We start from the raw sequence: 26,655 nt of genomic DNA, 5'->3' as shown, positions 1-26,655 counted from the left end.
AAACTATCGGTTCGAATTTAAAAAGGTCGATTTGATTATAAAAAAGATGAAATTGGAACCGAACCGAACCTCTTTTAAGCCGTTTTTAAGACGGTTTTGAAACCATCGATTTCGGTTTTATTTTAGTTTTAAATTGAAATTGAATAATATATTTTTAAATTTTAAAATTATTTTTAAGATTTGTGGATTGAATAAATAATAATAAATATTAATGTAAAAAACTAAATCAATTTAATAAAAATTATTTTAAAAAACTATAATGAAAAAAAACAAGTTAAAAATTTACTTTAAAATATGTTTTTCACTGTTTTAAACCGAAAACACTGGTTTTGGTTTTAAAAAATGAAAAACTGGAATCAACTTTCAATTCATGATTTGTATTACTGTTTAGAATGTGAACCATTGACTACTACTTAGTCTCAATTTTAATTGGTTTGATTTTAATTTGAAATTAAACCATGGTTATCCCTGTACATATGAACATAGTCATAGATAGCGCATCTGGCTTTATCAAATAAAAGTTATAAGCTGCAGGAATCCACTGAAACAAACGCTATCTAAAGAGTAGATTTCATCAAATTATAGCAACCAAATAGTAATTCTCCCAAATTTCTCCCAATAATTGGCAATTCGGTAACGGTTCGACCAGACTCGAAACTAACCGGTAATGAAACCACCGCACAGGAGAAATAAACATGAGAGGAGGAGACGCCATTTTCACTTCCGCCTGAAACACCAAGGGGAACCATCGCCTTCACTGAAACCCTAATCTTCATCGTTTTCCTTCCACTATTGCCCATGAGTTTTCCTCTAATTACAACTCGGCGACCACTTCTTTATCCTTTCTAATTTTTTTTTCGTCTGCCAAACCCTACACTATTTTTTCTATAACAACATTTAGGGTTTACGAATTCTCAATTTCTAGTGTCTAAACACAATGTCTCTCCCTCCCATTGATTGTATATACGTCACAGAAGAATGTGTTCGTGAATGGAAAAGCGGAAACCAAAACTTTCGTGTTTCTAGCCCCGTGCCTATGCTTCGATTCCTTTATGAACTCTGCTGGACTATGGTAGATTACTCCTTTCATTTATCTAATTGTATATTTATGTGCATGTGCTTGTTCGTTTTGTGTTCTGACTTTGACGTTTTGTTTGTTTGTGAAATTGCTTAGGTTCGGGGTGAATTTCCGTTTCAGAAGTGCAAAGCAGCACTAGATTCTGTAGAGTTTTCTGATAGAGTGTCCAGTCAAGAATTAGCCTCTAGTTTTGCTGATATCGTTACACAAATGGCCCAGGACGTGAGTAATTAATTTGATATTGTTGTGGAACTTTAGAGCTACTGGATATTCTTATATTACTAAGCAGAGCAAGTTCTCGGCTTCAATTGAGCTATTGACTGATTTTGCAGCTTACAATGCCTGGAGAGTATCGTGCTCGCCTCATAAAGTTGGTTAGTATTGGGATTTCAAGTCAAGTGTTCATTTTCTCAGTTAGGAGCTAAATGCCTGTCTTGTTTTATACTCTCTCTGATTAGCTGCATTCTGTTATGAGTTGATTATCTAGTCCAAATGTTAGTAGTGATTTGCACTGTCTACATGAATATCATTTCTCTTAATGGAGAAATGGCAATTCAAGCTTTGCTGTTTTTATTGTCTTGACTGTAGTATTTGTTGTTCTGGGAGCAGTCTGAAACTGTATGTAGTTTTTCTACAAGTATTTTTTTTTTATTTGCCACAAACTTATTTCATAAGTTAAAAGTGTTTGGACAAGAATAGTACTAAGATGGGTTACCTCTTGGGAAGTCCTCGTGTTGTACCTCTCATTTCAGCTGACCCCAACTAGGCTTAGAAGAAGAAGAAAGTTATTTCATGAGTAAATTAGATTTGTCCAATTCAATTCTTTATTTGAGATGTACTACTGATTGATGTTCAGTCCCTTCTGACTCTTCTTTTTTATTTTTATGTTTTTTTCTTTTTTTTTTTTTTTTTTTTTTTTTTTTGTGGTTGTTGTACCTGCTGCAATGATGTTGACATCAGTATCTGATGGTGTCTTTAATTTACATGTGGTCCTTGTAAAATTGAACATATGTATTGCTGTTTAATATTCTTAAAGGAAGAAAACCTTGATGCTCCCCAATTTGCACTATGTTATTAAGAAATTTTAGTGAGCAGCTTGGTGTCTCGTTTTGTTGATATAGTGTTTCTGTTGTTTGAGTGTCATAATGACATTTGTATAGCATACGAAATATCAATTGGCTTCTTTATACAGAATAATTACCTTAGGATTTTATGCAGCTGTTCCTTTATATTATTCTTGTTCTCTATGATATTGTTTTTCTTTTAAATATTGCTGCATTGTTATTTTTAATGCCCAACTTCTTTCCTTCTTTACAGGCGAAATGGCTGGTGGAATCTACATTGGTCCCATTGAGGCTTTTCCAGGAGCGATGTGAGGTGAGCTCTTGTTTCTCCGAGAGAAGTTTGCTATTGGTGCTCTCATTATATGCTTGATGGGAAGGGATAAGAAGGAATCTTTAAACTAAAACTTTCTTCTTGCAGGAGGAATTTCTGTTTGAGGCTGAAATGATAAAGATTAAGGCTCAGGATTTGAAGGGCAAAGAGGTACTTTGGTTTCAGATTTATTGCTGGTGTTGACTTTGAGTGTCATCAAACCGGATTATGTACTAATTTCAAAAGCCGGAAATGCTTACTCTTTTTTGTCTTTATTTATTAATTTCTCTTTTATCCCATGATGTGAATTAAGCTGGTATTTACTTTACAGCATGTGGGGAAATTGTGGATTGTAGTCTGATATTACCATTTTGATGTCTACATAGTATAATCTAGAAACCCAAATTCTCATGTTCCCTGATGAGGACTATGATTACAGAGTTCAATGAGTGTAATCTTGGATTCTTGAATGCTGGACAACTTAAGTAATTTTTTAAGGAATTATGGCCTTTTTATTACTTTTATTTGGACTAAAGCGTCATGTGAAGGATAATAAGTGCTAATGTTCAGTGTCATGTTATTTAATGCTTAAGCTATTGCTTTATCTCCCAAAATTGTGCTGTCTAGTGGTTTTAAAGGCACTGGGTGCAAGTACCTCAGGCAAGATGCAATAGGGCCAGGTAGGGGTGTAAATGATCTGAGCCGATTCGCGAGCTGTTTGAGCTCAGTTGAAAAAGTTTGAAAAGTTCAGCTCAAATTGAGCTCAGGCTGAACGAGCCGAGCCCGAGCTCAAAATTTTTCGAGTTGAACTCAAACTTCAAGTCGAGCTCTTGAGCCTAAAATTTCCAGGCTCATTAAGCTTCGACCTGAGCTAAATCCTATAGAACTAAGCTTCGAGCCTAGCATTTTCGAGCTCACCTCGGCTCGTTTACACCCCTAGGGCATGCCTGAATTTTTTTACTGTTTTACTAATTTGTGGTTCCAGATTTGTAGAAATTGACTACTCATTATAGAAAACCAAATGCAAAAGAGAACTTTTGAAATTTCCAAAGATTCCATACTGAAACCTAATACAGAAAGTGAACTTTTGAACTTCCCTAATCCAATTGTTACTACAAAAAATGGGGAACAAAGTCTTTCATAAAAACTGAGTACATCAGAAGTCGGAACTCAGATAATACATCATCTCCAATCTTTATAAGGAAAATGGCATATTGTATGTTTAATTCTTGAATTTCCTTGACAATATGCATATAATGTAATCAGGATTTACTTTATATATATATATATATATATATATATATATATATAATGTAATTACATTCAACTTGCACTCTGTATCTGTCAGGGGCACGCACCTGTCCTTGTTTCTTGTGCCTCAGGCACCAGAAGTCCTTGTGCCTTGGGCCTTTATTAACACTGATAGTTATAATTGTAATACAAAAAAAGTTGATTTCTTTGGTGAATCCTGTAACTGAATATTAAGTGCATAGTTGTTCTATGTTAAAGTTTTGAAAAGATGGTCTGGTTTTACATGTGAGTGCTTAGTTGTTTGATGAAACGTGCAGCTGATATAACAAGCAAATCGTGTTTTTTTTCCCTTTTCAAGATATATGGCTGTAATGTCAGACTGGAGCAAACTCTAATCCCTGCACGCTATTGATGTACATTTATGTTGTTCTCAGGTTAGAGTAAACACTCGTCTTCTTTATCAGCAAACGAAATTTAACCTTCTTCGAGAAGAAAGTGAGGGCTATGCCAAACTGGTACGTAGCTTTTTCATTCTTCTATTTTGCAAATGGTCACCTCATTATAATTATATTTTAATATGCATGAATAATATCTTTTAGCATTCGAAAGAGGTATTTAATTCTGTCTTCCCATTTACATGCATAATTAGTGCTCTTGAAGAGGTATGGTCTCTTCAGATTCTTAGCCACAACTTATATTAGAATTTTGAATTAAAACGTTTTGCTAAAGGCTTTTCTTGTTAATTATAGCAGTCTGTGTATAATTATATGTCTGCAAAATAATAATACAGTGACTTTTTGGAAATCATGCATTATATATTTGACCAAGATATATTATTTAATTTGTAATTTTTCAGGTGATTTCTAACTCTAATTTCCAATATTATGCACAACTTGACTAAACCTTAATCCCCTAGTCTAGTTAGACTTTGCTATAGGGATTATTTTCCCCTATTTGAGGGCTATGTCTAAAAAATTCCTTGGTTATAGTCTAAACTCTTCCCTTACCAATTACAAATCTATTAATCTTTCTCTCTACCTCATCTCCATCTTTTTATAGTCGTAAACTGCTAGATAATCAAATCGTTTTTGGTTCCTATTAAATTTGTGATACAAATTCCTTGTAAGCAACTCATATTATATTGCTTACCATAGTATAACTACCATGACTTGACATCTTTTCGTTAATATTTATTTTTCTTGTTTCTTTCCCCAAACACAATCAATGTGTCAAAATTTGACCATTTTCAATTTTAACATCGAGCTACAGTTCTGACCTATATCATTCCATTTTTCAAATATGTGCTGCTGTTTAGATGGCAAATATAGTTCTAAGACTTTGTGCACATATTCCTTATATTGAATTTAATTTTCTGCAGGTTACACTTCTATGTCGAGGTTATGAAGATACAACTGAAAACACATCAGCTGCAACAATAGGCATCCTTAAGGTTTTGAGTTGACCTTCATTTATTGTCTAGTATGTCTTTCATCTTACTGCTTTTGTTGCATCTTCTGATAACCAATCTCTGCAGTCATTAATTGGGCATTTTGATCTGGACCCAAACCGTGTTTTTGATATTGTAAGTTGTATTTACTTGTTAATTTTTGCTGTTAGTTTTTGCTGTAATGTTTAAGAACTCAATGATCTAAGATTAATGTCTGGCTGCAATTGTTCCTAATCATCAGGTTTTAGAATGTTTTGAACTTCAGCCTGACAACAGTACTTTTTTGGAGTTGATTCCTATCTTTCCAAAGGTATGCAATATTTCTCTTAAAGAGGTTGGCATATGTTTGGCTTAAAAGAGGTTATAAAAACGGCTTGTATGCTCATACTTTTATTTGTTTGCAGTCTCATGCTTCACAAATTCTTGGTTTTAAGTTCCAGTATTACCAGAGAATAGATGTAAATGGTCCTGTACCGTCTGGGCTATACAAGCTTACTGCTTTGTTGGTTAAGGAAGAGTTTATTGATCTTGATAGCATGTGAGTGGTATTCTCAATTTTATTTTCTATTTTTTTGTAGCATAGTGTTTCTTTATTTCTTTTATTTGTCTTCGACAATGACATATTTGAGCATGGGATTTGTGCAATGTGTTGTTAAATTTTGGTGCTGCTAAAATAAATTTTGTGGCAAAAGTTTTGGGTGCAATCATCCTTCTGTTGGCTGGGTCCTCTTGCTTTATTGGATGCTACGCTTTAGTACATATTTTCATTCTGCAGTTTTAGCAATAGCTTTCTTGGAGCATTGAAATTGGTGATGCTGTTTGTTTTGTTTATTATCAATCACTTCAGTTACAGAATTGTTGATGCTATTGCCACACCCAAATGACTGTGACTACAGCCTATTGATTAGTAGAACTTTTATTTCATGAAAATGCCCTTATGCCACTTTCATACTCCCTATGTTTACCCTTCTTTATGGTGCTTTATAGATGTCTCAGAGACTCTTTCTTTTGAAATCCAAGATCAACAAATCTTCATCAGCCAAATGGAAAATTCTCGAACATGGCATATCAATGCAGATCAGCCACCAATTCTACTTTTTACAGCATTACCAACTAGTTTATAATTTATACATAGACCCATGATCCTTAGAAAGAATATGCACACACGTACATATGATTATTTATTTCTTTATTTCCGTCTTCAAATATTTGCTTTGACCCACTCTAACGAAAATATCATTTGTCTTAGATATGCTCATCTACTTCCTAGGGATGATGAGGCCTTTGAGCATTATAATGCTGTTTCATCCAAGCGGTTAGATGAGGTATACTCCTATAGTAGTATACTTGCTCTAATTATTTGTTTCCATTGGTATCTAAGTTTAGTTCTAGTGTTCTATATATACGCATTTATCTGTGCTACATAAGCTGCGTTTTTCTGGTTATCTAGAGTGTTGATCCTCTCCACTTTTCCAATCTGCCTGTGTGGGTTTTCCTATTCAATTCTGCAGGCTAACAAAATTGGAAAAATTAATCTGGCTGCTACTGGAAAAGACCTCATGGATGATGACAAACAAGGAGATGTGACAATTGATCTTTTTGCTGCTTTAGACATGGAAACTGAGGCTGTAGTTGAAAGGTCCTCAGAGCTTGAAAGTAGTCAAACGTTGGGCTTGCTGACTGGTTTTCTTTTAGTGGATGACTGGTAGGTTTAATGCTAAAGTACTTCTTTTCTGGAATTGCTAAGAAATTTCTGGTGCTCTGCACATGGTTTATGATGCTATGCAATTAGTATCTGTTTTCTTCTTCATATTGATGATAATATTATTCTTTTCAACTTTGATTAATAATTTGGGTAGTTTGTTGAAACAATTTAATGCATTATAACTTTTGATCTGGTCAGCTTTATGCATATGAGTTATTATCTGTGAAGTATCTGATTAAATATTAATTAATCTCTTGCTTACTTTTTCCTGCAAGTTTCATTTGTCACGAATTGATTTCAACTTTTAGGAGATTTGTGAAACTTCTCTTATTCTCAATTTGTATAAGGAAGGTCATTTATGTAAAATGTTGATTGAGGATTTATATGTCGTGTTTCTTCGAAGGCTTATACTTTCGCTCAATTGGTATTTGCACATTGTGTGTTGACCTTTTGGTAGTTTTAATAGGTGAAGAAGTTAACTTGCCATTGATCAATGGTCATTGGTCTACACATAAAAAATGCACAAGCAATGTTGATTTTTCTTATGCAATATTATTGGGAATTCTGCCTTTTCCCTGCAACTAATGCTATAATAATTAATTCCAATTTAACTATTTCTACATGTTTATGCAAATGTTTACTTCGGTAATTTAAATATGATTTATTGAATGTCACAGGCCTACACGAGGAGTTTCTTTTTTTATCATGCATAGTTTTAGGAATTCTTAACCTTTTTACCCACTCATCCACCCAAAAAAGTAAATGCTTGTTATTGTCTATCATTGTTTTCTTTCTAATATTATAAAATTTTCTTTTGCAAGTGTTGAGTGCCACTGCTTAATTTTGATTTGTGGTTTATTTACTTTGTCTCATTATCTGTATGCCATTTCTTTTTCTCAGGTTTCATGCTCACATACTATTTGATCGTCTCTCTCCTCTAAATCCAGTAGCACATGTTCAAATATGCAATGGATTGTTTAGGTATTCTTCAGTTATCCATTTATCTGTCTCTTTAATCTGTGTTTACATGCTCATTGTACATCTACACACAAGCACTTGTGAATGTGTGGTGAGATTGGTGTTCCAGTTTTTGGTTTTGATCTAAGACTTCAACCTGAGAAAGGACACTTCTAAGAATAAAAATTTGAGATCAATGAGAGAATCACTATGGAATTTATGTATTGTCTTTTTGGATAATGTGGTGATGGTTATTGGTTATGTTCAGGCTCATTGAAAAGTCAATCTCAGCTGCATATGATAACATTCGTCAAACGCATCTCCAAAATTTTGGGTCTTCATTGGGTGCCAGCATTGATTATATGGGTACAAGTAGTTCCGTTGGCCATAGGACTTTCATTGATCTTCCCAAGGAGCTTTTTCAGATGCTAGCAACTATTGGACCTTATCTTTACCGTGATACAATATTGCTGCAGAAGGTATGCTATTTCATTTTACTCATGAAATAGATATATAGTTTACTTATTGATTTGTTTTCTTCTTAAATCTTTTACTTCAATTTTTTATGCTCTCGTAGATTGACTATATCTGGTTCCTTCATGAGCAGGTATGCAGAGTATTGAGAGGTTACTACTTGTCTGCACTTGAGCTTGTAGGTGGCAGTGATGGAGCTGCTAATGGTGAATCTGTGTTTACCGGAAATCCTCGTCTCCACCTAAGGGAAGCTAGGTTGAGGGTAGAGGAAGCATTGGGGACGTGCTTGCTACCTTCTCTACAGTTGATGCCTGCCAATCCAGCTGTGGGGCAGGAGATTTGGGAAGTGATGAATCTTCTTCCATATGAGGTTGGCCTTGGATATCTGCACTTCATAGTGTCTTAGACTTGCATTGTAATGTTGCTAATGAAAATTGTCTGTCTAGGTGCGCTATCGTTTATATGGTGAATGGGAGAAAGATGATGAAAGGAATCCGATGGTTTTGGCTGCACGACAAACAGCCAAAGTATGAACTATGCCGATCTTGTGCTATTTTCTGTTGCAGGCATGCTGTTGTAAGAATTTCATATCCTACTTGTCATTTTGCTTGTCTTTGTTAATGGCATTCTATGTCACAGCTGGACACCAGAAGGATTTTAAAGAGGCTTGCAAAAGAAAATCTGAAGCAGCTGGGTCGGATGGTTGCAAAACTAGCTCATGCTAATCCAATGACTGTACTTAGAACGATTGTTCACCAGGTGTTGTTGTAATGCAGTGATATTTTATTTCTCACAGATTTAGATTTCATAAGTTAGAGGAATTTACTGTATGGAAATTTGTTTGGCAGATTGAGGCTTATAGGGATATGATTATGCCTGTTGTAGATGCTTTCAAATATTTGACACAGGTGAGCATTTGCTTTTGCAATTCCTAATTATTTCCTTCTTCTCATGCCATGCTCAGAATTTTATTCTACTTTGTTTAAAATCATTTAGTATTGTTTGCAAGTATTTTTGCCTTATTCCCCTTTAAAAATTTTTCTCGCTTCCCCTTGAAATTTCAATCTGCCAAAGTAATTCTCATTTCTGGAAAACAAACAAAAAAAAAAAAAAAAAAAAAAAAAAAGAAAAAGAAGACCAACATTCCTTGACATCATGGTTGTTTTTGTTTTTCAGTTGCATGTTGCAAGTGGATTTATGGATCATTCTAAATAGTTAGTTTCTGCAGAATCTTGCTCTGATTATTTGTGCAGAATCTAGCTGATTTTTCACTCTCCTATTTTCTTGTACTTTTATGTGTTCTTATTTTCCGGTTTGGTTGAAACTCTTATCCTGGTGCTTTTGATGATGGATTATGAAATTATTTGGAATAATTTTGTTGGGTTAGTCTCCAGTATTTTTAATATGTTGACACTTACTATATGCTTGATTTTCTGTACAGCTTGAGTATGACATCTTGGAATATGTTGTAATTGAGCGGTTGGCACAAGGAGGTCGTGATAAGCTAAAAGATGATGGTCTTAATTTGTCAGATTGGCTTCAGTCACTGGCTTCATTTTGGGGTCACCTGTATGTGCTCTTATCTTATTTGTGGAGCTCTGTCTTCCTTGTTGTACATTGTTATTTTTGCCACAGCATGTTGATTATTAGAATTTATTGGTTTTTGACACTTCCATTAGTTATGTACTCTTATTTTTCCCATGAGGCAATAGTGGTTAAATGATATGGTTCATCAACAGTAAGGGGTTCCTAATCTAGTAACCTACATCTGCTTACTAAGCAACTTCTGGTTAGTTTATGTTCTATAAACTGATATTCAACATGTGGAGTCACCTTGAGCATTGGTTTGATTCTATTAAGAACTTTAGATTTTTCTTGGGATGCTTTACTTCAGTTTACGGGTTGCAGATTTAACTCAGCAAAAGCAGGATGATTGGAGCTGAGGTGTTGTGGGACATTGCCAGTTTTTCTGAGTCTTGATTTTTGAGGCCATATCAGTTTCAACATTTTGGCTTGGCAATTGAATTTCATTCAGAGAACTTTATGGGATTTTGTAACAGATTGAAAGAAGTGTCTACAGGATTGGAAATGATACCTGAGGAAGAGGGTTGGTTAGGATTGCATCATCCATTGTTCTCAGTGATGCTATTCATTTTTTGGCGTATACTTGGATAATGTGTGGCAGCCACTTTCTAGAATTTTGGAGTGATATTCATTGATCACCTTCATCGTTGGAGATCAAACTTTAGGATTTCGTTATGAAGTAGGGCTTTGAGCTAAGGATGTTGGTTAGGAAGTATTGTTTCATCAAAACTTCACATAGATACCATTCTTTATTGCCTTTTCAAGTTTGTCACATTGGGGACTAGAGGGTGCTGCTTAAAATATTCAAGTGAGATTGATGATCATAACCTGGTCAGATGGAAGATGATTTCTGATGAAAAAGGGAAGTTCTTGGCAAGCTAATAGTGCTTTACCATGCAATTTGCAATTTTGGTGTCTTTTACAATTTTAATAATGGTGGAAAACATATTTAAACTTGCTGCAAACCAATTGAATTAAATTTTTAATTGGTAGTTGAGAGTGGAGTAATTGATCAAAGTGATTTCCAGTGATAAGATCTATACTATTGGCTGTGGTCCTATGAAGATTTGCTAATTAGTGGTATTCTTTGGGTGACACATAATGGTTTGAAATTGATGTCCTTAATTTGTTCGCCTTCTAAAGAGCTTAGGTTTAGGCAGGAGGCTGAAATTTTAAGGCAGTTGGTTCTGGGTTTAGTAGATTTCTTGCCTGAATGCCATTCATCTTGGTTAGTTAGTGTCTGCCCTCTTTTTTGCTGCTGGAATGTTGCAAGATATGTATGTCCTGAGAGATCTGTTGTTTACATATAATTTTGCTGGCTCAAGTCCTCCGGACGGGTATTCTTCTATCACGAGATGTGTGCTCAGAATAATATGAGTGTTAATTGAGCACTCTGTTGTGGGTATAGCTGCATTAGCTTGCTTTGATGGTGGCTTTGGTATTCGTCAAATGGCAACGGGTTCTTCGTAGATGGAATTCCATGGATAGAAATGTTCAATGCCATACATAGCTTGCAACCTGTTGAAGTAAATCAAATTCTGTTGATGCGACACTCGGAAATATTGTTGAAGCTCTAATTGTTGCCAGAGCTGTTCAGTTGTACATGCCTTGGGCTAGTTTTTCATGGACTTCATAAAACTTTGGTTTGCGTTTTTTATATTCAATTTTTCCTTTTTCACATTTTTAATTCTTCTTTTGCATTGATTACCATAGCGTGTATATAGTGAGCCAGAGGTCTTCAACGTTGGTAACACATGTAACTTGCAAGAAGTGATGTCTGATATCAATACATGCTTGTTCAGAGCTACTTGGTTGGGCAATATAATGTTTATGTTCCCCCTTTTTTTTTCATGGCTATTTTGCATTTTGCTTAATTGATTTGGAATTCTGTGTTATACTTTGGTGTTTGTGGTTTCATTATTTATAGTTGGAACTGGATGATGAGACTCTCTTAATGTGGCTTTACCAACTTGAAAAATATATTTGTGCAATTAGCTTAAGTGAAATGTTGTTAAGATGAATATGTGAGACAGGGAGAATAGATTGAAGGCTCAAGGTAGTGTCCATTCAGGATAAGTTGGAAATGGATGTGTCAAAATGGTTCTTCAACAAAGAATTCTTTCAGGACTTGTACGCATAACTTAGTGGATTCAAGCAGTAGGAAAAAGGACTGACAGGGACTAATTAGTGGCCGAGGTTTGTTTTAGAGTTAAGAGTTTGTGACGATGTGGTTATTACTGTTACAGTGTTGTTGCTGACTTTTGAATTTTTAGCAGCCACTAAGAAGTAAGGTTGGAGTAGAAGAATAAGTCTTGTGGATGGACTTACTAGCAATTGTGCCTTTTTTGAGTTCTCAAGATGATTCGTGGTTATAATTCACCTTTTCATCGACTCCATGTACGTTCTAATGTTTCTGGACTTGCGTCACTAAGTGTGGACTTGGTTCTGGTCTTTCCATGTTCTCGTTTGATAAAATTTATCAACTTCCTTGTCAAGCAGGTTTAAAGGTTCTTTTCGTGTTATCGTCAGCAGATTTGTCCTCTGGGCTTCACTTTCTTTCTTCACATGCTTCCCAACCTTTTCACAGTTTGTTGATTTCTCATGTCAGGATATATATTTACTACAAATTTCGTTGTCAATTTTGCTGACAGCAATAAAGTACTCATTGGTTCCGCTGATAGTTCTTTTATGTGCTGCTTTTAGTCAATGGTATTTGTTTTTGTTATATAACATATCTGCCTCAATATTTTCCATAAGCACATGCATATATAAATGCATGTGTCTCCAATTATAATACATTTCCAAATATCTTTCATAGGCATTCAGAATCTTTCACAAGATATATTTCCAGTCATATTTCTGTCATTAAAGAATTCTGTTTTTGGTCAATAATCATTCCTTCTATTCCTATTTGGGCATATCACCTTTTCAAAGTAGCAAAGTACTATTATGGGCTTGAGAAGGATTCAGAAAGTTGATGAATGAAGTATCATGGGTTGGATATGGTATGGTTGATATGTATGGGGCATTTGTGCAATGGTCTTCTTTGTTGAAGTGCATAGTGAAGTCAGGTATAAAGTTTTCTTGATCACATCCCGAAATGGTTGATGGTTTGGGTCAATACCCTGTGAAGTGAAATGCACACATATCTAAGTCTGGGGGTTAATGAGCTTTGTTATGTTTTGTGAATGGGGACTATTGAGCCATTGTTTGGTCCGGAGATAGAAGATCAGGCTTTGTAGACGCAACTATGGAGTTTGCAAGTGTGACCTTCGGTGGGGATCAAAAGATATGTTTGAGCAACAAGAAGGAAATTTCTCTTCATGTTATGTGTAATATGACAATGGATATTTGTGGAGGCTCTATTTCCTACATATTGTTTTGGTGACAGTACATTTTTTGCTAACAGTTGCATTTTCTCCCTGATCGGCAATGTGGTTCTGATTAGCTTAAATTTAGGTGTATTTATTTATATTTTACACCTAATTGATGTGTTCTTATTAACCAATTGCTCTTGGAATGTATATTTGCATGTTTTAATTTTGTTTTTCCATTGTTTCATCATACATTTCCTGTGTTATTTTATGGACAAAATATGATCTCACTTCGAAATCATTTTCCACCTTTTGAATATACTTGGAACTGAAATTTGTACTGTGCTTATGGATTCAGTTTAGTATTGGCTGATAAAATGAGTCTTCATGCAAAACTTAACATGTACTTTCATATGCCCAATCTCTACTTAAAGGAGATGTTTTTCCTAAGAGTCTGGGTTTTAGCAAACAATAGAATAATATCTTGCCAGAAGTTGTTGAATTATTGAATTGATATAAAGCATTGAATTCGAATCAGGAAAAAACAATTATTGTATTACTGTGAGAGTGCTCCACTCTGCCACCTTAGATAAAGGTCAGACTCTTAATTGTTATAAGAATTAATTTCCCATCATGGAAAATGGAAATAATTTAATTGAACTTTTAGATGCCAAACCTTCATGAGTATCAAGCAACAACAGCACCTGTTTTTAATTAAATTAAACTTATTGATTCTCTTATAATCATAAGCTGTGTAATTTTTACTTTTTGTCATAGTTACTATCTATCCTATTTAATTAATTAGAAGCCTGATAGATTGGGCCGCCTTTTGTTTGCTTCTGTGGAATTTATAGTCAGTCATCAATATATTTAATTTCTTCTTCTGAATTTGGTCTCACAATGATTAACTCATCTGCACACAAGGCTATTTTTTCTTATAATTCATTGATTCCTTAACATTTTCGGGACATGTACTGTCTTACATTTTATTGCATTTTCTTTATTGTTTGTTGTGAAATTGAGTGGGGAAAGTCCTCTTATAACTTTATAAATGGGATTCTCTTGTATTTGTTACTTCCTTGAGATTTTATGAAGAAATTTTTACATGTTTCCAGGTGCAAGAAGTATCCATCCATGGAATTAAGGGGTCTTTTCCAGTATCTTGTTAACCAGCTTAAGAAGGGCCAAGGAATTGAACTTGTTCTTCTGCAGGTACTATTCAAGTTTAAAGTTATGTGATTTATAACTTCTAACTAAAGTGAAATATTGCTGTTAATTACTGGTGTTTATGCTTAATCAGGAGCTTATTCAGCAAATGGCTAATGTTCAGTACACAGAGAACCTAACAGAGGAACAGTTGGATGCAATGGCAGGGAGTGAAACTCTCCGGTATCAGGCTACTTCTTTTGGAGTAACACGGAATAACAAGGTCTTCATGCTTTATTTATCTTGAGTCTGTTGAATAACTATGTATATGCATTAATTCAGTCAATCATTTTTTCAATTGACACATGCCTAGTAAGGTAAAAGAACAGTTGAATTTCTGATGCTTAGATTGATGTTGACATATCTAGATTAGATTTGATGTTCCTTTAGTAAATATGAAAAGTAAAAAAAGGCATCTTTCCCTTTTTTTTGCTAAGGTATGAATGTTTGTTTTGAGAGTTTTCTGCATTTAAAAGTATTTTGATATGATCTCAAAACATGGTATGCATGTACACTCACTGGGTATTTTGAATCATTGATTAATTTTGTGCATTACGACTGAGGTGCGTTCATGCTATTTCTTTTATGTCTTGGGCCTGGCAGATATTTTAACTCATTATTTGTTTGGTCACCGATGTTAGACTGTGGGTATGCCTTTCTCTTTTGAATGGGAAGAGAAAATGGGGACATGGCCTTTTTCATTCCACTCAGGGCTTTCATCTGTTTGAACATGATATTTGACTGTTGCTTTGCTTACTTAGACTAGCATAATCTAGTGCCTTGATGCAGCTTCTGATTGCTGCTTTTCTGTAATTAAATCTCACCTTTTTCATGTTTTCTGTTTGTTTCTTGCCATTGTTGAAGTTCTGAATCCATATGCAAGTGGCTATGAACAGTGGCAACTATAGCTGCTGCAATTACATTTTTTTTTCTTTTTTTTTTTTTTTTGCTGAGCTCATTTTCATATTATAGTTAAGAAATTCTCAAAGTTGAATTCACAAAATAATGTTGATTTGAGTATTTAAGTTCTAAATTTTAAGATCTCCTTGTGCAGGCTTTGATCAAGTCTACTAACAGGCTTCGGGACTCGTTGCTTCCGAAGGATGAGCCAAAGCTGGCAATCCCTCTTTTGCTACTTATTGCTCAACATCGTTCTGTGTAAGCTATACTACTTTATCATGCATGTTACTATCTTAAGTAAAAAAGATATTCTTCTCTTGGTATTTGCATTTATGCATGTCTTTGCTGAACATCGTTCTATGCTAGTTATACCAATTTATCATGCGCGTTGCTGTATTAAGTAATAAAAGATATTCTTCTCTAGTTATGTTTTTATGCTTAGCATATTTGACTGCGGCTGTGAGAAATTTCTATGGTTTTGGCTATTGTTGTGGATAATCCTTTACCCAATTATTCAAGAGCGAGGCTGGGAATGAGGTCATGTGTTGTGATATTGGGGGTGCCACAGCTCAACTTCAGTTTCATGTAGGGATACCGTGATTTTTATTGAAAACTACCTTGAGAATATAAGGGGGTATATCTAGTGTGATGGCTGTAACTGGGTGAAAGGAAAATATTTCATGATATGTTTATTGGTAATAACACTTGCTCTTGTTTTGTTTTCCAAGTCTCTTGTAGTGGGTTAAGGTTTCAATACTAGTGGAATTATAAATTATACTGTTTGTATCATTTCCTTTACATATTTTTTTACCTCTTCCTAACTCTTAAAGTTTGGCATTTTGATCGAGTAGTTGCATGCCCATAACCTCTCTAGCCATCTGATGTTAAGGATGTGGTTTTGTTTTTTGTGCAGGGTTGTCATCAATGCAGAGGCGCCTTACATCAAAATGGTTAGCGAGCAGTTTGATAGATGTCATGGAACTCTTCTTCAATATGTGGAATTCCTTTGTAGTGCTGTGACACCAGCCAATGCTTATGCTCAGCTGATTCCATCTCTTGATGGTCTTGTACACCTTTACCACCTTGATCCAGAGGTGTCTCTCTCTTCTCTCTGCGCCGCCCCCCCCCCCCCCCCCCCCCCCCTCTCCCTTCCCTCCTCTCTCTTCTTCGTTCTCTTCTTTTCTGTATGTTCCATGAGCTCCCCCCACTATACATTATGTGTATTTTTTATTTTTCTTTTCCTTCCCTATATTCCTCCTCCTTTTTTTTTTTTTTTTTTTACTTACTATTTTGATGGCCTTTGGCTCGCCTTTTAGAAGTTATCATTCATGTCATGGTTGAAGTTTTATGTTTGATTCACTGTTCTCCTATGTAATTTGTTTTTGTTTTGCTCCACCTTGTAGGTTGCTTTTCTAATATATCGCCCTGTAATGAGGCTCTTCAAGTGTGAGGGACGTTCTGATGTTTTATGGCCTTTGGATGATGACCATGAGGCTGTGAACAGCACAACTATGAACATGGAGTCTGAACAACTGGAATATTCTGGAAAAGTGATTCTGGATCTAGGAGCTCCTCAGAAGCCAATAACGTAACAATATAATCCTTTTGTTGTAATTTCCTTGCAGTGGTAGCATTTCATTGCCCAGATCCCTCCTGCCCCCCATCATGCTCTCTACTGAAGAATAATTGGCAGAGCAACAATTCTTAATGCACTGGATATATAATATTTAATGTGTAATATGCTTATATATAAATTTTATGCAGGTGGTCAGATCTTCTTGAAACAGTGAAAACAATGTTGCCTTCAAAAGCCTGGAATAGCCTCTCACCTGATCTCTATGCGACATTTTGGGGTCTCACTCTTTATGATCTATATGTTCCTAGAAATCGCTACGAGTCTGAAATTGCGAAGCAGCATGCGGCTCTTAAAGCTTTGGAAGAGCTTTCTGATAATTCAAGCTCAGCAATCACTAAAAGGAAGAAAGACAAAGAAAGGATTCAGGAATCTTTAGATCGCCTGACTAGTGAACTTCATAAGCATGAAGAAAATGTTGCATCAGTTCGTAGACGACTGTCTCGTGAAAAAGACAAATGGTTGAGTTCTTGCCCTGATACTTTGAAAATTAACATGGAGTTCCTTCAGCGCTGTATTTTTCCACGTTGTACTTTTAGCATGCCGGATGCTGTTTACTGTGCTATGTTTGTGCATACTCTTCATTCCCTTGGGACTCCATTTTTCAACACAGTAAACCACATTGATGTACTGATTTGCAAAACCTTACAACCGATGATTTGCTGTTGCACGGAATATGAAGCAGGTCGACTTGGAAAGTTTTTGTATGAGACATTAAAGATAGCTTACTACTGGAAGGTAATGGACAATTGTAATGCTATTCTTCTTTTCTTCTTCTTTTGGCTTCGTTTCTTGCAATTATGTGAAATATCTTTTTCATTTCTTGATCTTAAACGATGCTTTCTGTCCAGAGTGATGAATCAATATATGAACGTGAGTGCGGAAACATGCCAGGCTTTGCTGTGTATTATAGATTTCCAAATAGCCAACGTGTTACATATGGCCAGTTCATCAAGGTCAGTTCTCTTGGGAAAAAGTGGCATAAAATTTCGTTTCTGTTGATCTGTTTTCACAAGTCTTATGCAAGTGCTTCATGTTTCATAAGATTTTTACATTCTAAATAAAAATGTGTCAGCTTTTGTTCCTCAATTTCCACTTAAATTATTTACCACAGATGTGTGGATGCTTTTATTGGCCTATTCACTGGTAAGTTGCGGATTCATGGCAGAAAATTATTCTCTACTTTGTAATTCATCTCATAGAATGGCCCATGATTTGTATTTACTACTTTAATCTTTTTTCAGTTTTCTTCTGAAATTTCGTTAATTTTGGAACACACTCTGTAAAGATTGCATTAGTGGGCCTCTTTGAATTATATTGTTGACTCACTTGACATGAGGCTGCTGTTTCATGTCTTTTTTCTTTTTGATAGCATCTCTGGTTGTCTCAATTGTTAATTGCTCAGGAAATAGTGTTGCTAGCATGCTATTGTCCTTAATGCTGACGCCAAACTCTTGTATTATCATAAGTTTTTCTTTTTGTCACCTCTGGCTCATTATCATTATCCAATTTCTGTTTTGTTGATAGGTACACTGGAAATGGAGTCAAAGGATATCTCGGTTGTTGATTCAATGCTTGGAGTCAACCGAGTACATGGAAATTCGAAATGCTCTTATCTTGTTGACGAAAATTTCTGGTGTTTTCCCTGTTACTAAAAGGAGTGGAATTAACCTTGAAAAGCGGGTATGAGAAATCAAGAATAATTGGCTTTAAATAACACTTTGTTATAATAGATATACTTTGTTTTCATTTTTTTCCTGCCTCTCCATACAGGTTGCTAGAATTAAAAGCGATGAAAGAGAAGATCTTAAAGTGTTGGCAACCGGTGTTGCTGCTGCCTTGGCTGCTAGAAAGGTGGGTAGTAATTTCAACACTGCAATCAATTGCTACTGCTATAATATAATCTAATTTTACTTGGCATATCCAGCCTTCTTGGGTTACCGATGAAGAGTTTGGCATGGGATACCTCGAAATAAAGCCTCCAGCTGCTTCGAAGTCATTGGCTGTTAATATAGCAGCTGGCCAAAGTAGTTCTACCCTTAATGTCTCTCAGAGTGAAGCTGCTGGGGGAAGAGCAGTTGCGACGGTAACTCAACATGGAGATTTTGGGAATTCAGCCAGAGAACCCAGAGCAAAGTCTGCGGATGGGAGGTCTGATAGAACTGAAAATGTTTCACATGTGAAATCTGATCAAGGACATCAAAAAGTAAAAGGTGGGTCATTGGTGAATGGGTCAGACGTTCAGTCATCTGTTTCTGCTGCTGCTGTACAAATTGGCGCATCAAGGTCAGCAGAGAATCAAAAGCAAATGGATGAAATGGCAAATAGAACGCTGGATGAAAGCATGGGCAGAGCTGCCTCAAAGAACTCTGCAGAATCTGAGGTATCATGTGGATTGTGCTTAATCTTAATGTTGTTAATGTGGACTTTTGTGACACTATCTGAGACATCCTCCTTGAGGCTAAAGACATCTTCTTCTTCAGTTCTTTTTGTTTGCATAAAATAATGGCAATGGTAGGAAATTATTTTCTAATGAAATATAGTATATTTTTCTGTAGCTTGATTGTGGTACTAAAAACTTTTGGCTTTTGCACTTCAGGGTACGTTGCAAAATATTAATTTCTTTTTATAATAAATTGTAAAATTTTCCACTTACACTATTTTTTTAATTTATTGTTGACTACGAGAGAATTTCACAAAAAATATTTTGTAGTCATTGTTTGGTTTTATTTTTTAAGGTTGTTGAAATTCAGAAATAACTTCCCATTTTGAATGTTGAGCTTACTTTTGCTTTTCTTTTGACTAGGAAAACATTTTCTATTCACTAATTTGCTATGTGCTCCAGATGTTGGAAAATCTAGACATTGTTTTCTGAGAAAGTATTTTTCTGGAAACAGACTCTTTCTTTTTGTGGCATATCCAGTTTTGGGAGAGACACTGCCCTCTGTATCCAGAATTAGTGGGATTAGTTAGGGACATGTATTCATGCCTTGTGTAAAGAAAATTTGAAGGCTGTAGTCATTAACAAGCATTGGCCCACGTAATTTCTAAGATAGTTTCTGTTGCACCTCCACTAATAATTGCATGGCAGTATGGACTCTATATGATTGGATGGAAATGACAATAATTGATCGATTATCATGTATTTGTTGTGTTGATATATATGCTTGAATCTCTTATTGATTTGTTTTTCTTAATTCTGGTATTGAAGGGGAAAATTAGTCTTTTTTTTTGCAATCTAAATCTATTGATTATTTGTTCAAAGTTTGGGAATGATTTGCTTTGTGCTCCTTTGGTGTGGCTTACCTCTTGTTTTTTTTTTTTTTTAACATGTGCCTTTGTTAACAGTCAAAAGCTTCTGGTAAAAGGTCAGTGCCTGCTGGATCAGTTAAAACACCTAAACAAGATCTTGGTAAAGATGACTTTAAATCTGGAAAAGCAGTGGGCAGAACTCCTGGCACTTCCTCCGGTGACAAGGACATCTCTTCTCATTTGTCTGATGGAAGGCAAGGAAGTGTTACCAATGTTTCTGCTGCGGTCACATCCAATGGTAATGTGGTTTCAGCATCAGCAAGGTGCTCAACCTCAAGTCATGGTGGTGAAGGCAAGACAGATGGTGGAGCTGGCAAATCTGTAGTAAGAGATGATGCTACTGAAGTTGCTGATGTTCAGAAGCCTCCTCGACTTGTTCATTCTCCTAGGCATGATGGTTCTCTAGCACCATCAAAGTCTAGTGATAAGCTGCAGAAGAGAGCTAGCCCTGGAGAAGATCCTGAAAGATTAATCAAACGCCGGAAAGGTGACACTGAATTGAGAGATTTAGAGGGTGAAGGCCGATTATCTGATAGAGAGAGGTCCATTGATGCTCGATTACTGGACCTTGAGAAAATGGGCTCGGATGAGCAAAATATACATAGAAGTACTGAAAAGCTTTTGGATAGGTCAAAAGACAAAAGTAATGAGAGATATGACAGGGACTATAGGGAAAGATCAGATCGTCCTGATAAATCTCGTGCAGATGATATATTAATGGAAAGATCAAGAGACAGGTCAATGGAAAGATATGGAAGAGAGCGTTCAGTTGAGAGAGGTGCTGATAGGAATTTTGACAGGCCTACTGACAAAGCCAAAGATGAAAGAAACAAGGATGACCGAAGCAAGCTGCGTTATAGCGATACATCTGTGGAAAAATCTCATGTTGATGATCGATTTTATGGGCAAAATCTTCCTCCTCCACCGCCTTTGCCGCCTCATTTGGTTCCCCAATCTGTTAATACTGGTAGAAGAGACGAAGATGCTGATAGAAGGTTTGGAGCTGCGAGGCATGCTCAGAGGCTTTCTCCACGGCATGAAGAGAGAGAAAGAAGACGCTCAGAAGAAAATTCTATGGTTTCACAAGACGATGCAAAACGTAGAAGAGAAGATGACTTTCGAGAGAGGAAGCGAGAAGAGAGAGAGGGGATGTCAATGAAGGTATGCATTTACTGTTGGTTCTTTATTCAATTTTCATTTTGGATTTTTTTTTTCTGTCGTCTGACGTTTCATAAAGCAATCATTGGCATTCAGATTGGACTTGAGTTTGACAGTGTAGATATATGTCATTACTTTTTTGACTCTGGTGTTGTCGGTCAATCCCCTCCTCCCTCCCCAGTCCCTGCGGTCTCTTTTTGTTTCACTGCTTAATATGAAGTGGGAGGAATGTGATGTGGTTGCTTGCTAAATTAAATTGCATTGACTTGAATTCAGTTGGCATTAAGCCCTATAATGCAAATTTTTGTTTGGTGTAGAGGTGATTATGGAAGAATTTGTATGTCCCGACGTTTATGCTTGTTTATTCTTATTCTTAGTTCCTGGATTGCCTAAAGGAGGCCATGGTCCTTGTGATAGGTAGTTGAGTCAGATTTACACATAGACACAAGTCAGTTATAGTTTGACTTGAGGATGCAAGTTTAAGTGAAAGTTTCATGTGCACATTACTTTTTCATTTACCTTGTTCAGGTCAGAGGGTTTCATTTCTCCTATATTATGTGTCCTTAGTCTGCTTTGCTGCTGACCATTAAAGACAGCACAATCAAGTAGTTGTTAGTTTCTATATTTTCCTTATTTTGAGATTTTAAATCATCGATTCACCAGTGCATTCTAAACTCTGTTATGGCCAATTAAGGGGTGCTTTTAAATGCTTTTGATAGAAATGCCTTTTTATTGGCACGTATTATGTTACATTTTGATTTTTTTTATGGCATTGATTTTGTTTTTGCCTTTTTTGCCATTATTATTTGAAGTGATTGGTAAAAAATGGGATAGATATTGTTATGTAATTTTTTTTTTTTTCAAATCAATTGGTCAAAGACCAGTTATAGGGGAAACCACAGATCGGGTAATTACATAGCACATCTTTATTAGGCAGAGATAAAGTGGACCCCACTAATCTTCCACGTCTGGGCAATTGCTGATTAGATGGAAGGTCCATGGATATTATGCACACTAAGGGACATGGCACTTCTAAGTTCTATTGTGAGATTGGGATAAGATCGAGTATTTGTGGGTGCCTCGTCTTGTTTAATAAATAAGCTTAGCTTGAGCCTAAAAGTCTAGGCATACTTGCATGCAGATCACTTTGCTTTCATTTGTCTCACTGTTTTGGCTAATCTTTGAAGTTGAACTATTATGTGTAGGTGGAGGATAGGGAAAGAGAAAGGGAGAGGGAAAGAGAAAAAGTGAACCTTTTGAAGGAGGAAATGGATGCTAGTGCAGCCTCTAAGAGACGGAAACTTAAAAGAGAACATTTGCCCTCAGGGGAAGCTGGTGAGTACTCTCCAATTGCTCCACCACCTCCACCTCCTCCTATTGGCATGTCACAAACATATGACGGAAGAGATCGGGGGGATAGGAAGGGAGCCATGATCCAGCGTGCAGGTTACATGGAGGAACCACCTATGAGGATTCATGGCAAAGAAGTAGCTGGCAAAATGACTCGTCGTGATGCAGATCCGTATCCTCAAAACTCATTCTTAGATTGCTTTCATAAGCTATACACATGCACCATTTAATATACTCATTCTTAAGATTGCTTTCATAAGCTAGACACATGCACCATTTAATTGAATATGCATGCCTATTATGTTAGGCCGTATTTTGAGTGATGCAAATTGCACGGGAATACCTTATACTTCAAAGTTATATCAATGTATTTATGATTGTGTGGTTGGTGATTTGATCTTTAATGGACACCAGCCTACCGAAATCATTAACATAGCACATGATTTTTATAATTTTTATGTTAGGCCATCGCATCTATGTTTGGCATCATTTATTTATTTGAAATAATTATTTTACCACAATGTGGTAGACCTTAATCACATTCTAGGATGTATGACCGAGAATGGGATGATGAGAAGAGGCAAAGAGGAGAGCAGAAGCGGAGGCACCGGAAGTAATGTCCTCAATAATGGAACATGACGAGCTGATTTTGGGTGCATCAATATCAACATTTGTGATTATTTTGTTTCCATTGGTACTCCAATTTCCTGTTAAATTGTACCGGACTAGCTGTTGTAGCTCCTGATTTTGGTGCTTATATCTAATATTTCATTAATGATGAGAGATGATCGATGAAATTTTTGTACCATATTGTATATTGTGATCACCATAGTATAGTGTATCTAACCAAATATTTCTCCGCTCAATTTCATATGAAATGTAAATAAAATTGAGTTTTGGTTTCAATTATTTGCCATTTCAGTTTCAAGTCTTTTGAGCTGCAGCTTTGTGCTTTACCCCGAGTATGGGGACCTGTTGTTGATTATATCAACTTGTTATCACCGAATGAAAAGAAGCTTGGCAAATGCATGTCAGGAGAACAACAGAGCTAAGGTTGTAGCTCAATTTTTCTAATAAAATAAATCTTAGTGGTGGTTATGCAAAGCTCATCGTAGATGTTTACCTTGTTGGAGAGAATGACTTTTTGGGAGTCTTACATTTTTCGAGCTTAGGTTCAGCTCATAAAAGGGTCTTTCTTTGTAATCAGATTGTTGAAATAATGAAAAATTCTTTTGTTCGAGAAAAGATAAGAAATTTAGAACTGAAGATAGAAGATAAACAGACATGACATGATAATATATGGCAGAAATTAAGAACAATTTAAATACGCATCTCCAATTGTTACAAAAAAATGTGTATGTAATTAAATAAAAATGGACTGACTCAACAAGGACATAGACGATCGATGCCCACATCTCTGAAATGATTCTCTTGCAGCATGGATAAACAAACCTATATTATCCTATAGCCAAACAAACTTAAATAAAACAAATCAACCCACCATCATAAACTACAGCCACTCCATCCATTTCCTTAGCTCAGGTGTAAAATTCTACAACAACAAACATTTTCTGAAACATTCAACACCCCCTATTAGATCACTATCCCCATTGATATGCAGGATTACTCGCAGGCCATCTATTGCAATTTGACATACAAGTATTATAGTAATTATTGTAAGGCTGACAAAAAGGATTATAAACTTGCATTTGCCATTGATTGTCAACTTTCTCTTCTCCTCGTATTTCTTTCCCATGTTCATAGCCATTATTGCTAATTCCATTAGGGTTTATCAAGCAATTATCAATTGAAGCATCAAGTAACGCCTCCCAATTATCACTTTCACCCTCTTCCAATTTAATCAATGGTTCCATCAACTCTTCTAATTTTTCCTCCAACTTTCTTGGAAAAAACCCATTAGTATTTTCTTGATCAAATGTCACCCACTGATTAGTACTCACTACAATTTGCTTATTGTTATGATGATCTCCCCTTTCATCTTCTTCACTTGAACTTGATTTATGAGACTCGACCCAAGAACCTGGAGATGTAGCAGAAGAAGATGAAGGCTCAGTTAATTGCCACATCCCATTAAGAAAATTCTCTAGAGCTTTGATTTGTATCTCTGGAATTCTTTCTATAAAAGGATATTCATAAGACCCACATAACCCTTCTCCCTTGCACCAATCAAAAAACTCACAAAGTTGCTCTGCTTGCAGAGCTGCTTTCTTGTAAATGCTGAACGACAATAGACAACTCCTATACGGCATTTGCATCAAGCTATCTAAAACTAAAACGACATCCTTTTTAAATGTAGTATAACAAACAAAACTCTCTCTTATTATATGTTTCATTGCTGATTGGACAATAAAACTTCTTGCAGCTACATCTGTTGGCCTACAATCCATTACTCGATCAATTAGGCTTTGAAGTTGCTGCAAAATTTCAAGATTTCTATTTACTTGTTTAATCTTTGCTGGCAAACTTGCTATTATTTCTTCCTCTTTCTCATCTGAATCTATCTTCTTCTCTAAAGAAAAGCAATAATGAAGTGCTTCATCGAGCAATTGAGCGTAAGATCTAATAAAGAGAGTATAATCTTCAGGATTTGACGAGGAGTCGTCGCGAAACTGACAAGGGTAAAGAGAGAGAAAACCATTAGATCTTGCCCATAATAATTCAGCTCGAAACGGGCTGTTCTCCGGTAAGGAGCGGAGCAGGCGGTGGAGAAGGAGAAGGCACTTGAGTGCAACTTTCCAAGAGCGAGTTCTTCCAAAACGTCGAGTGAAACTAAGGGAAAAAGAATGAAACGACGGGGGAGAAATGGAGAATATTTTCAAAAGTTCGCGTATGTATTTTTCAGGTACTGGTAAGTCATCAGGAGAAGTTGCTTTGACAATGGTTAAATCAATGTCACAAAATCCTCCAAAAGTTACTATTTTTGCATAGCTTAGAGAGCTATGCTCTTTTAGGGCACAAAGGACTTGCTTCACTCGCCTGTGCATGGTTACAAGCAGAGACAGAGACACAGGGATCAATTAGAGGAGGAAGAAGAAGAGGTGAGGGAGAGGCATTATTTAAGGATCAAATGCCTAGAAAACGACGGATATATTGTATGATTATGTTAAAGAATCTAAACATAATTGATTTGCAATTGATTGACAAAATCAATGGAATGCATATTTGAGTTTTTTTTTTAATTATTATTTAGAGTTACCTAATATATTTCAGCAGCGGTAATTGTTTTAAGAGTTATTTTATTAGCCTTTCATCATCCAATAATACAAAGGAGCAGCGTTTCTTTTAAATTTTAAATATTATTCATTCTGTTCTATCTATATAGACTCATTTTTCTTTTTCATCCGTCTTAAAATATAATTCTATTTCATTTTTTAAAAGATCATTGTTATCTAATTTTTTAATATATTCATATTTAATGTATATTTATATTCTCAATTTATATCCATCATTTAATACTATAAAGGAATATTTTGAAAAAAATTAAACAAAAAACATAATTCAACTATATTAATTAATTTTTCTTAATCTATATGAAAGTAAACTATATTTAGTTACGTAGACGGAGGGAGTAATGTAAATAACATGTAATCAAGTATTACCAAATCAAAACATTGTCTACGTTAACCTCAATGGGTTATGAATTCAATTCTTATTATTGTTTGAATTTTTCATGAGTATTTTTCTTCTTTTTTTTTTTTTTTTTGAGAAATTTTTTCATGAATATCAGTTTTGAATTTAAAGCTTTTTTTTCAAATTTTTTATAAATTTTTTCATTTCAAAATTCATGAAGCGCAGTAATACTTTTTCACAGATCATTGATTTTGCAGGAATCGTTTTACTAAATTTAAAACATGGTGAACCATTTTAAATTGTGACCGTTTTTTTGCTTCT

At 35.5% G+C, this 26,655-nt stretch overlaps 2 protein-coding genes across 2 annotated transcripts; one reads left to right on the top strand and one right to left on the bottom strand.

The window, feature by feature from the left end:
- Positions 1–546: 546 nt before the first annotated feature.
- THO2 lies at positions 547–23,649 on the top strand. The gene is made up of 32 exons (XM_037639776.2): positions 547–1,072; positions 1,175–1,300; positions 1,411–1,452; positions 2,396–2,455; positions 2,561–2,623; positions 4,138–4,218; positions 5,082–5,153; positions 5,238–5,285; positions 5,392–5,460; positions 5,555–5,688; positions 6,400–6,475; positions 6,662–6,855; positions 7,756–7,836; positions 8,081–8,291; positions 8,420–8,656; positions 8,733–8,813; positions 8,926–9,045; positions 9,135–9,194; positions 9,728–9,855; positions 14,300–14,396; positions 14,485–14,613; positions 15,445–15,548; positions 16,204–16,384; positions 16,694–16,878; positions 17,055–17,661; positions 17,775–17,879; positions 18,451–18,606; positions 18,697–18,777; positions 18,851–19,306; positions 20,272–21,396; positions 22,599–22,915; positions 23,291–23,649. Exons 1-32 carry the CDS (start codon positions 938–940, stop codon positions 23,358–23,360), a joined length of 5,631 nt encoding a protein of 1,876 aa, XP_037495704.1. The 5' UTR covers positions 547–937; the 3' UTR covers positions 23,361–23,649.
- A 364-nt stretch (positions 23,650–24,013) lies between these two features.
- On the bottom strand, positions 24,014–26,005 carry LOC105634290 (putative clathrin assembly protein At4g32285). The gene has a single exon (XM_012217125.4). The coding sequence runs from the start codon at positions 25,746–25,748 to the stop codon at positions 24,345–24,347; it is 1,404 nt and encodes a 467-aa protein (XP_012072515.1). The 5' UTR covers positions 25,749–26,005; the 3' UTR covers positions 24,014–24,344.
- Positions 26,006–26,655: the final 650 nt, after the last annotated feature.

This window comes from Jatropha curcas, chromosome 11 (assembly GCF_041381405.1).
Source record: "Jatropha curcas cultivar XTBG-Jc1 chromosome 11, XTBG_Jcur_1.0, whole genome shotgun sequence".
Taxonomy (NCBI): Eukaryota; Viridiplantae; Streptophyta; class Magnoliopsida; order Malpighiales; family Euphorbiaceae; genus Jatropha; species Jatropha curcas.
This window is presented reverse-complemented; position numbering and strand designations above follow the sequence as displayed.

What these genes read in the sequence shown, in the direction of transcription:
- LOC105634290 (XM_012217125.4), bottom strand. Translation starts at nt 25,748, where the DNA reads ATGCACAGGCGAGTGAAGCAAGTCCTTTGTGCCCTAAAAGAGCATAGC.
- THO2 (XM_037639776.2), top strand. Translation starts at nt 938, where the DNA reads ATGTCTCTCCCTCCCATTGATTGTATATACGTCACAGAAGAATGTGTT. An exon ending in ATTGCTCAACATCGTTCTGT is followed by an intron (nt 15,549 to 16,203) that starts GTAAGCTATACT and finishes TTTTTTGTGCAG; the next exon opens with GGTTGTCATCAATGCAGAGG. An exon ending in ACTCGTCGTGATGCAGATCC is followed by an intron (nt 22,916 to 23,290) that starts GTATCCTCAAAA and finishes ATCACATTCTAG; the next exon opens with GATGTATGACCGAGAATGGG.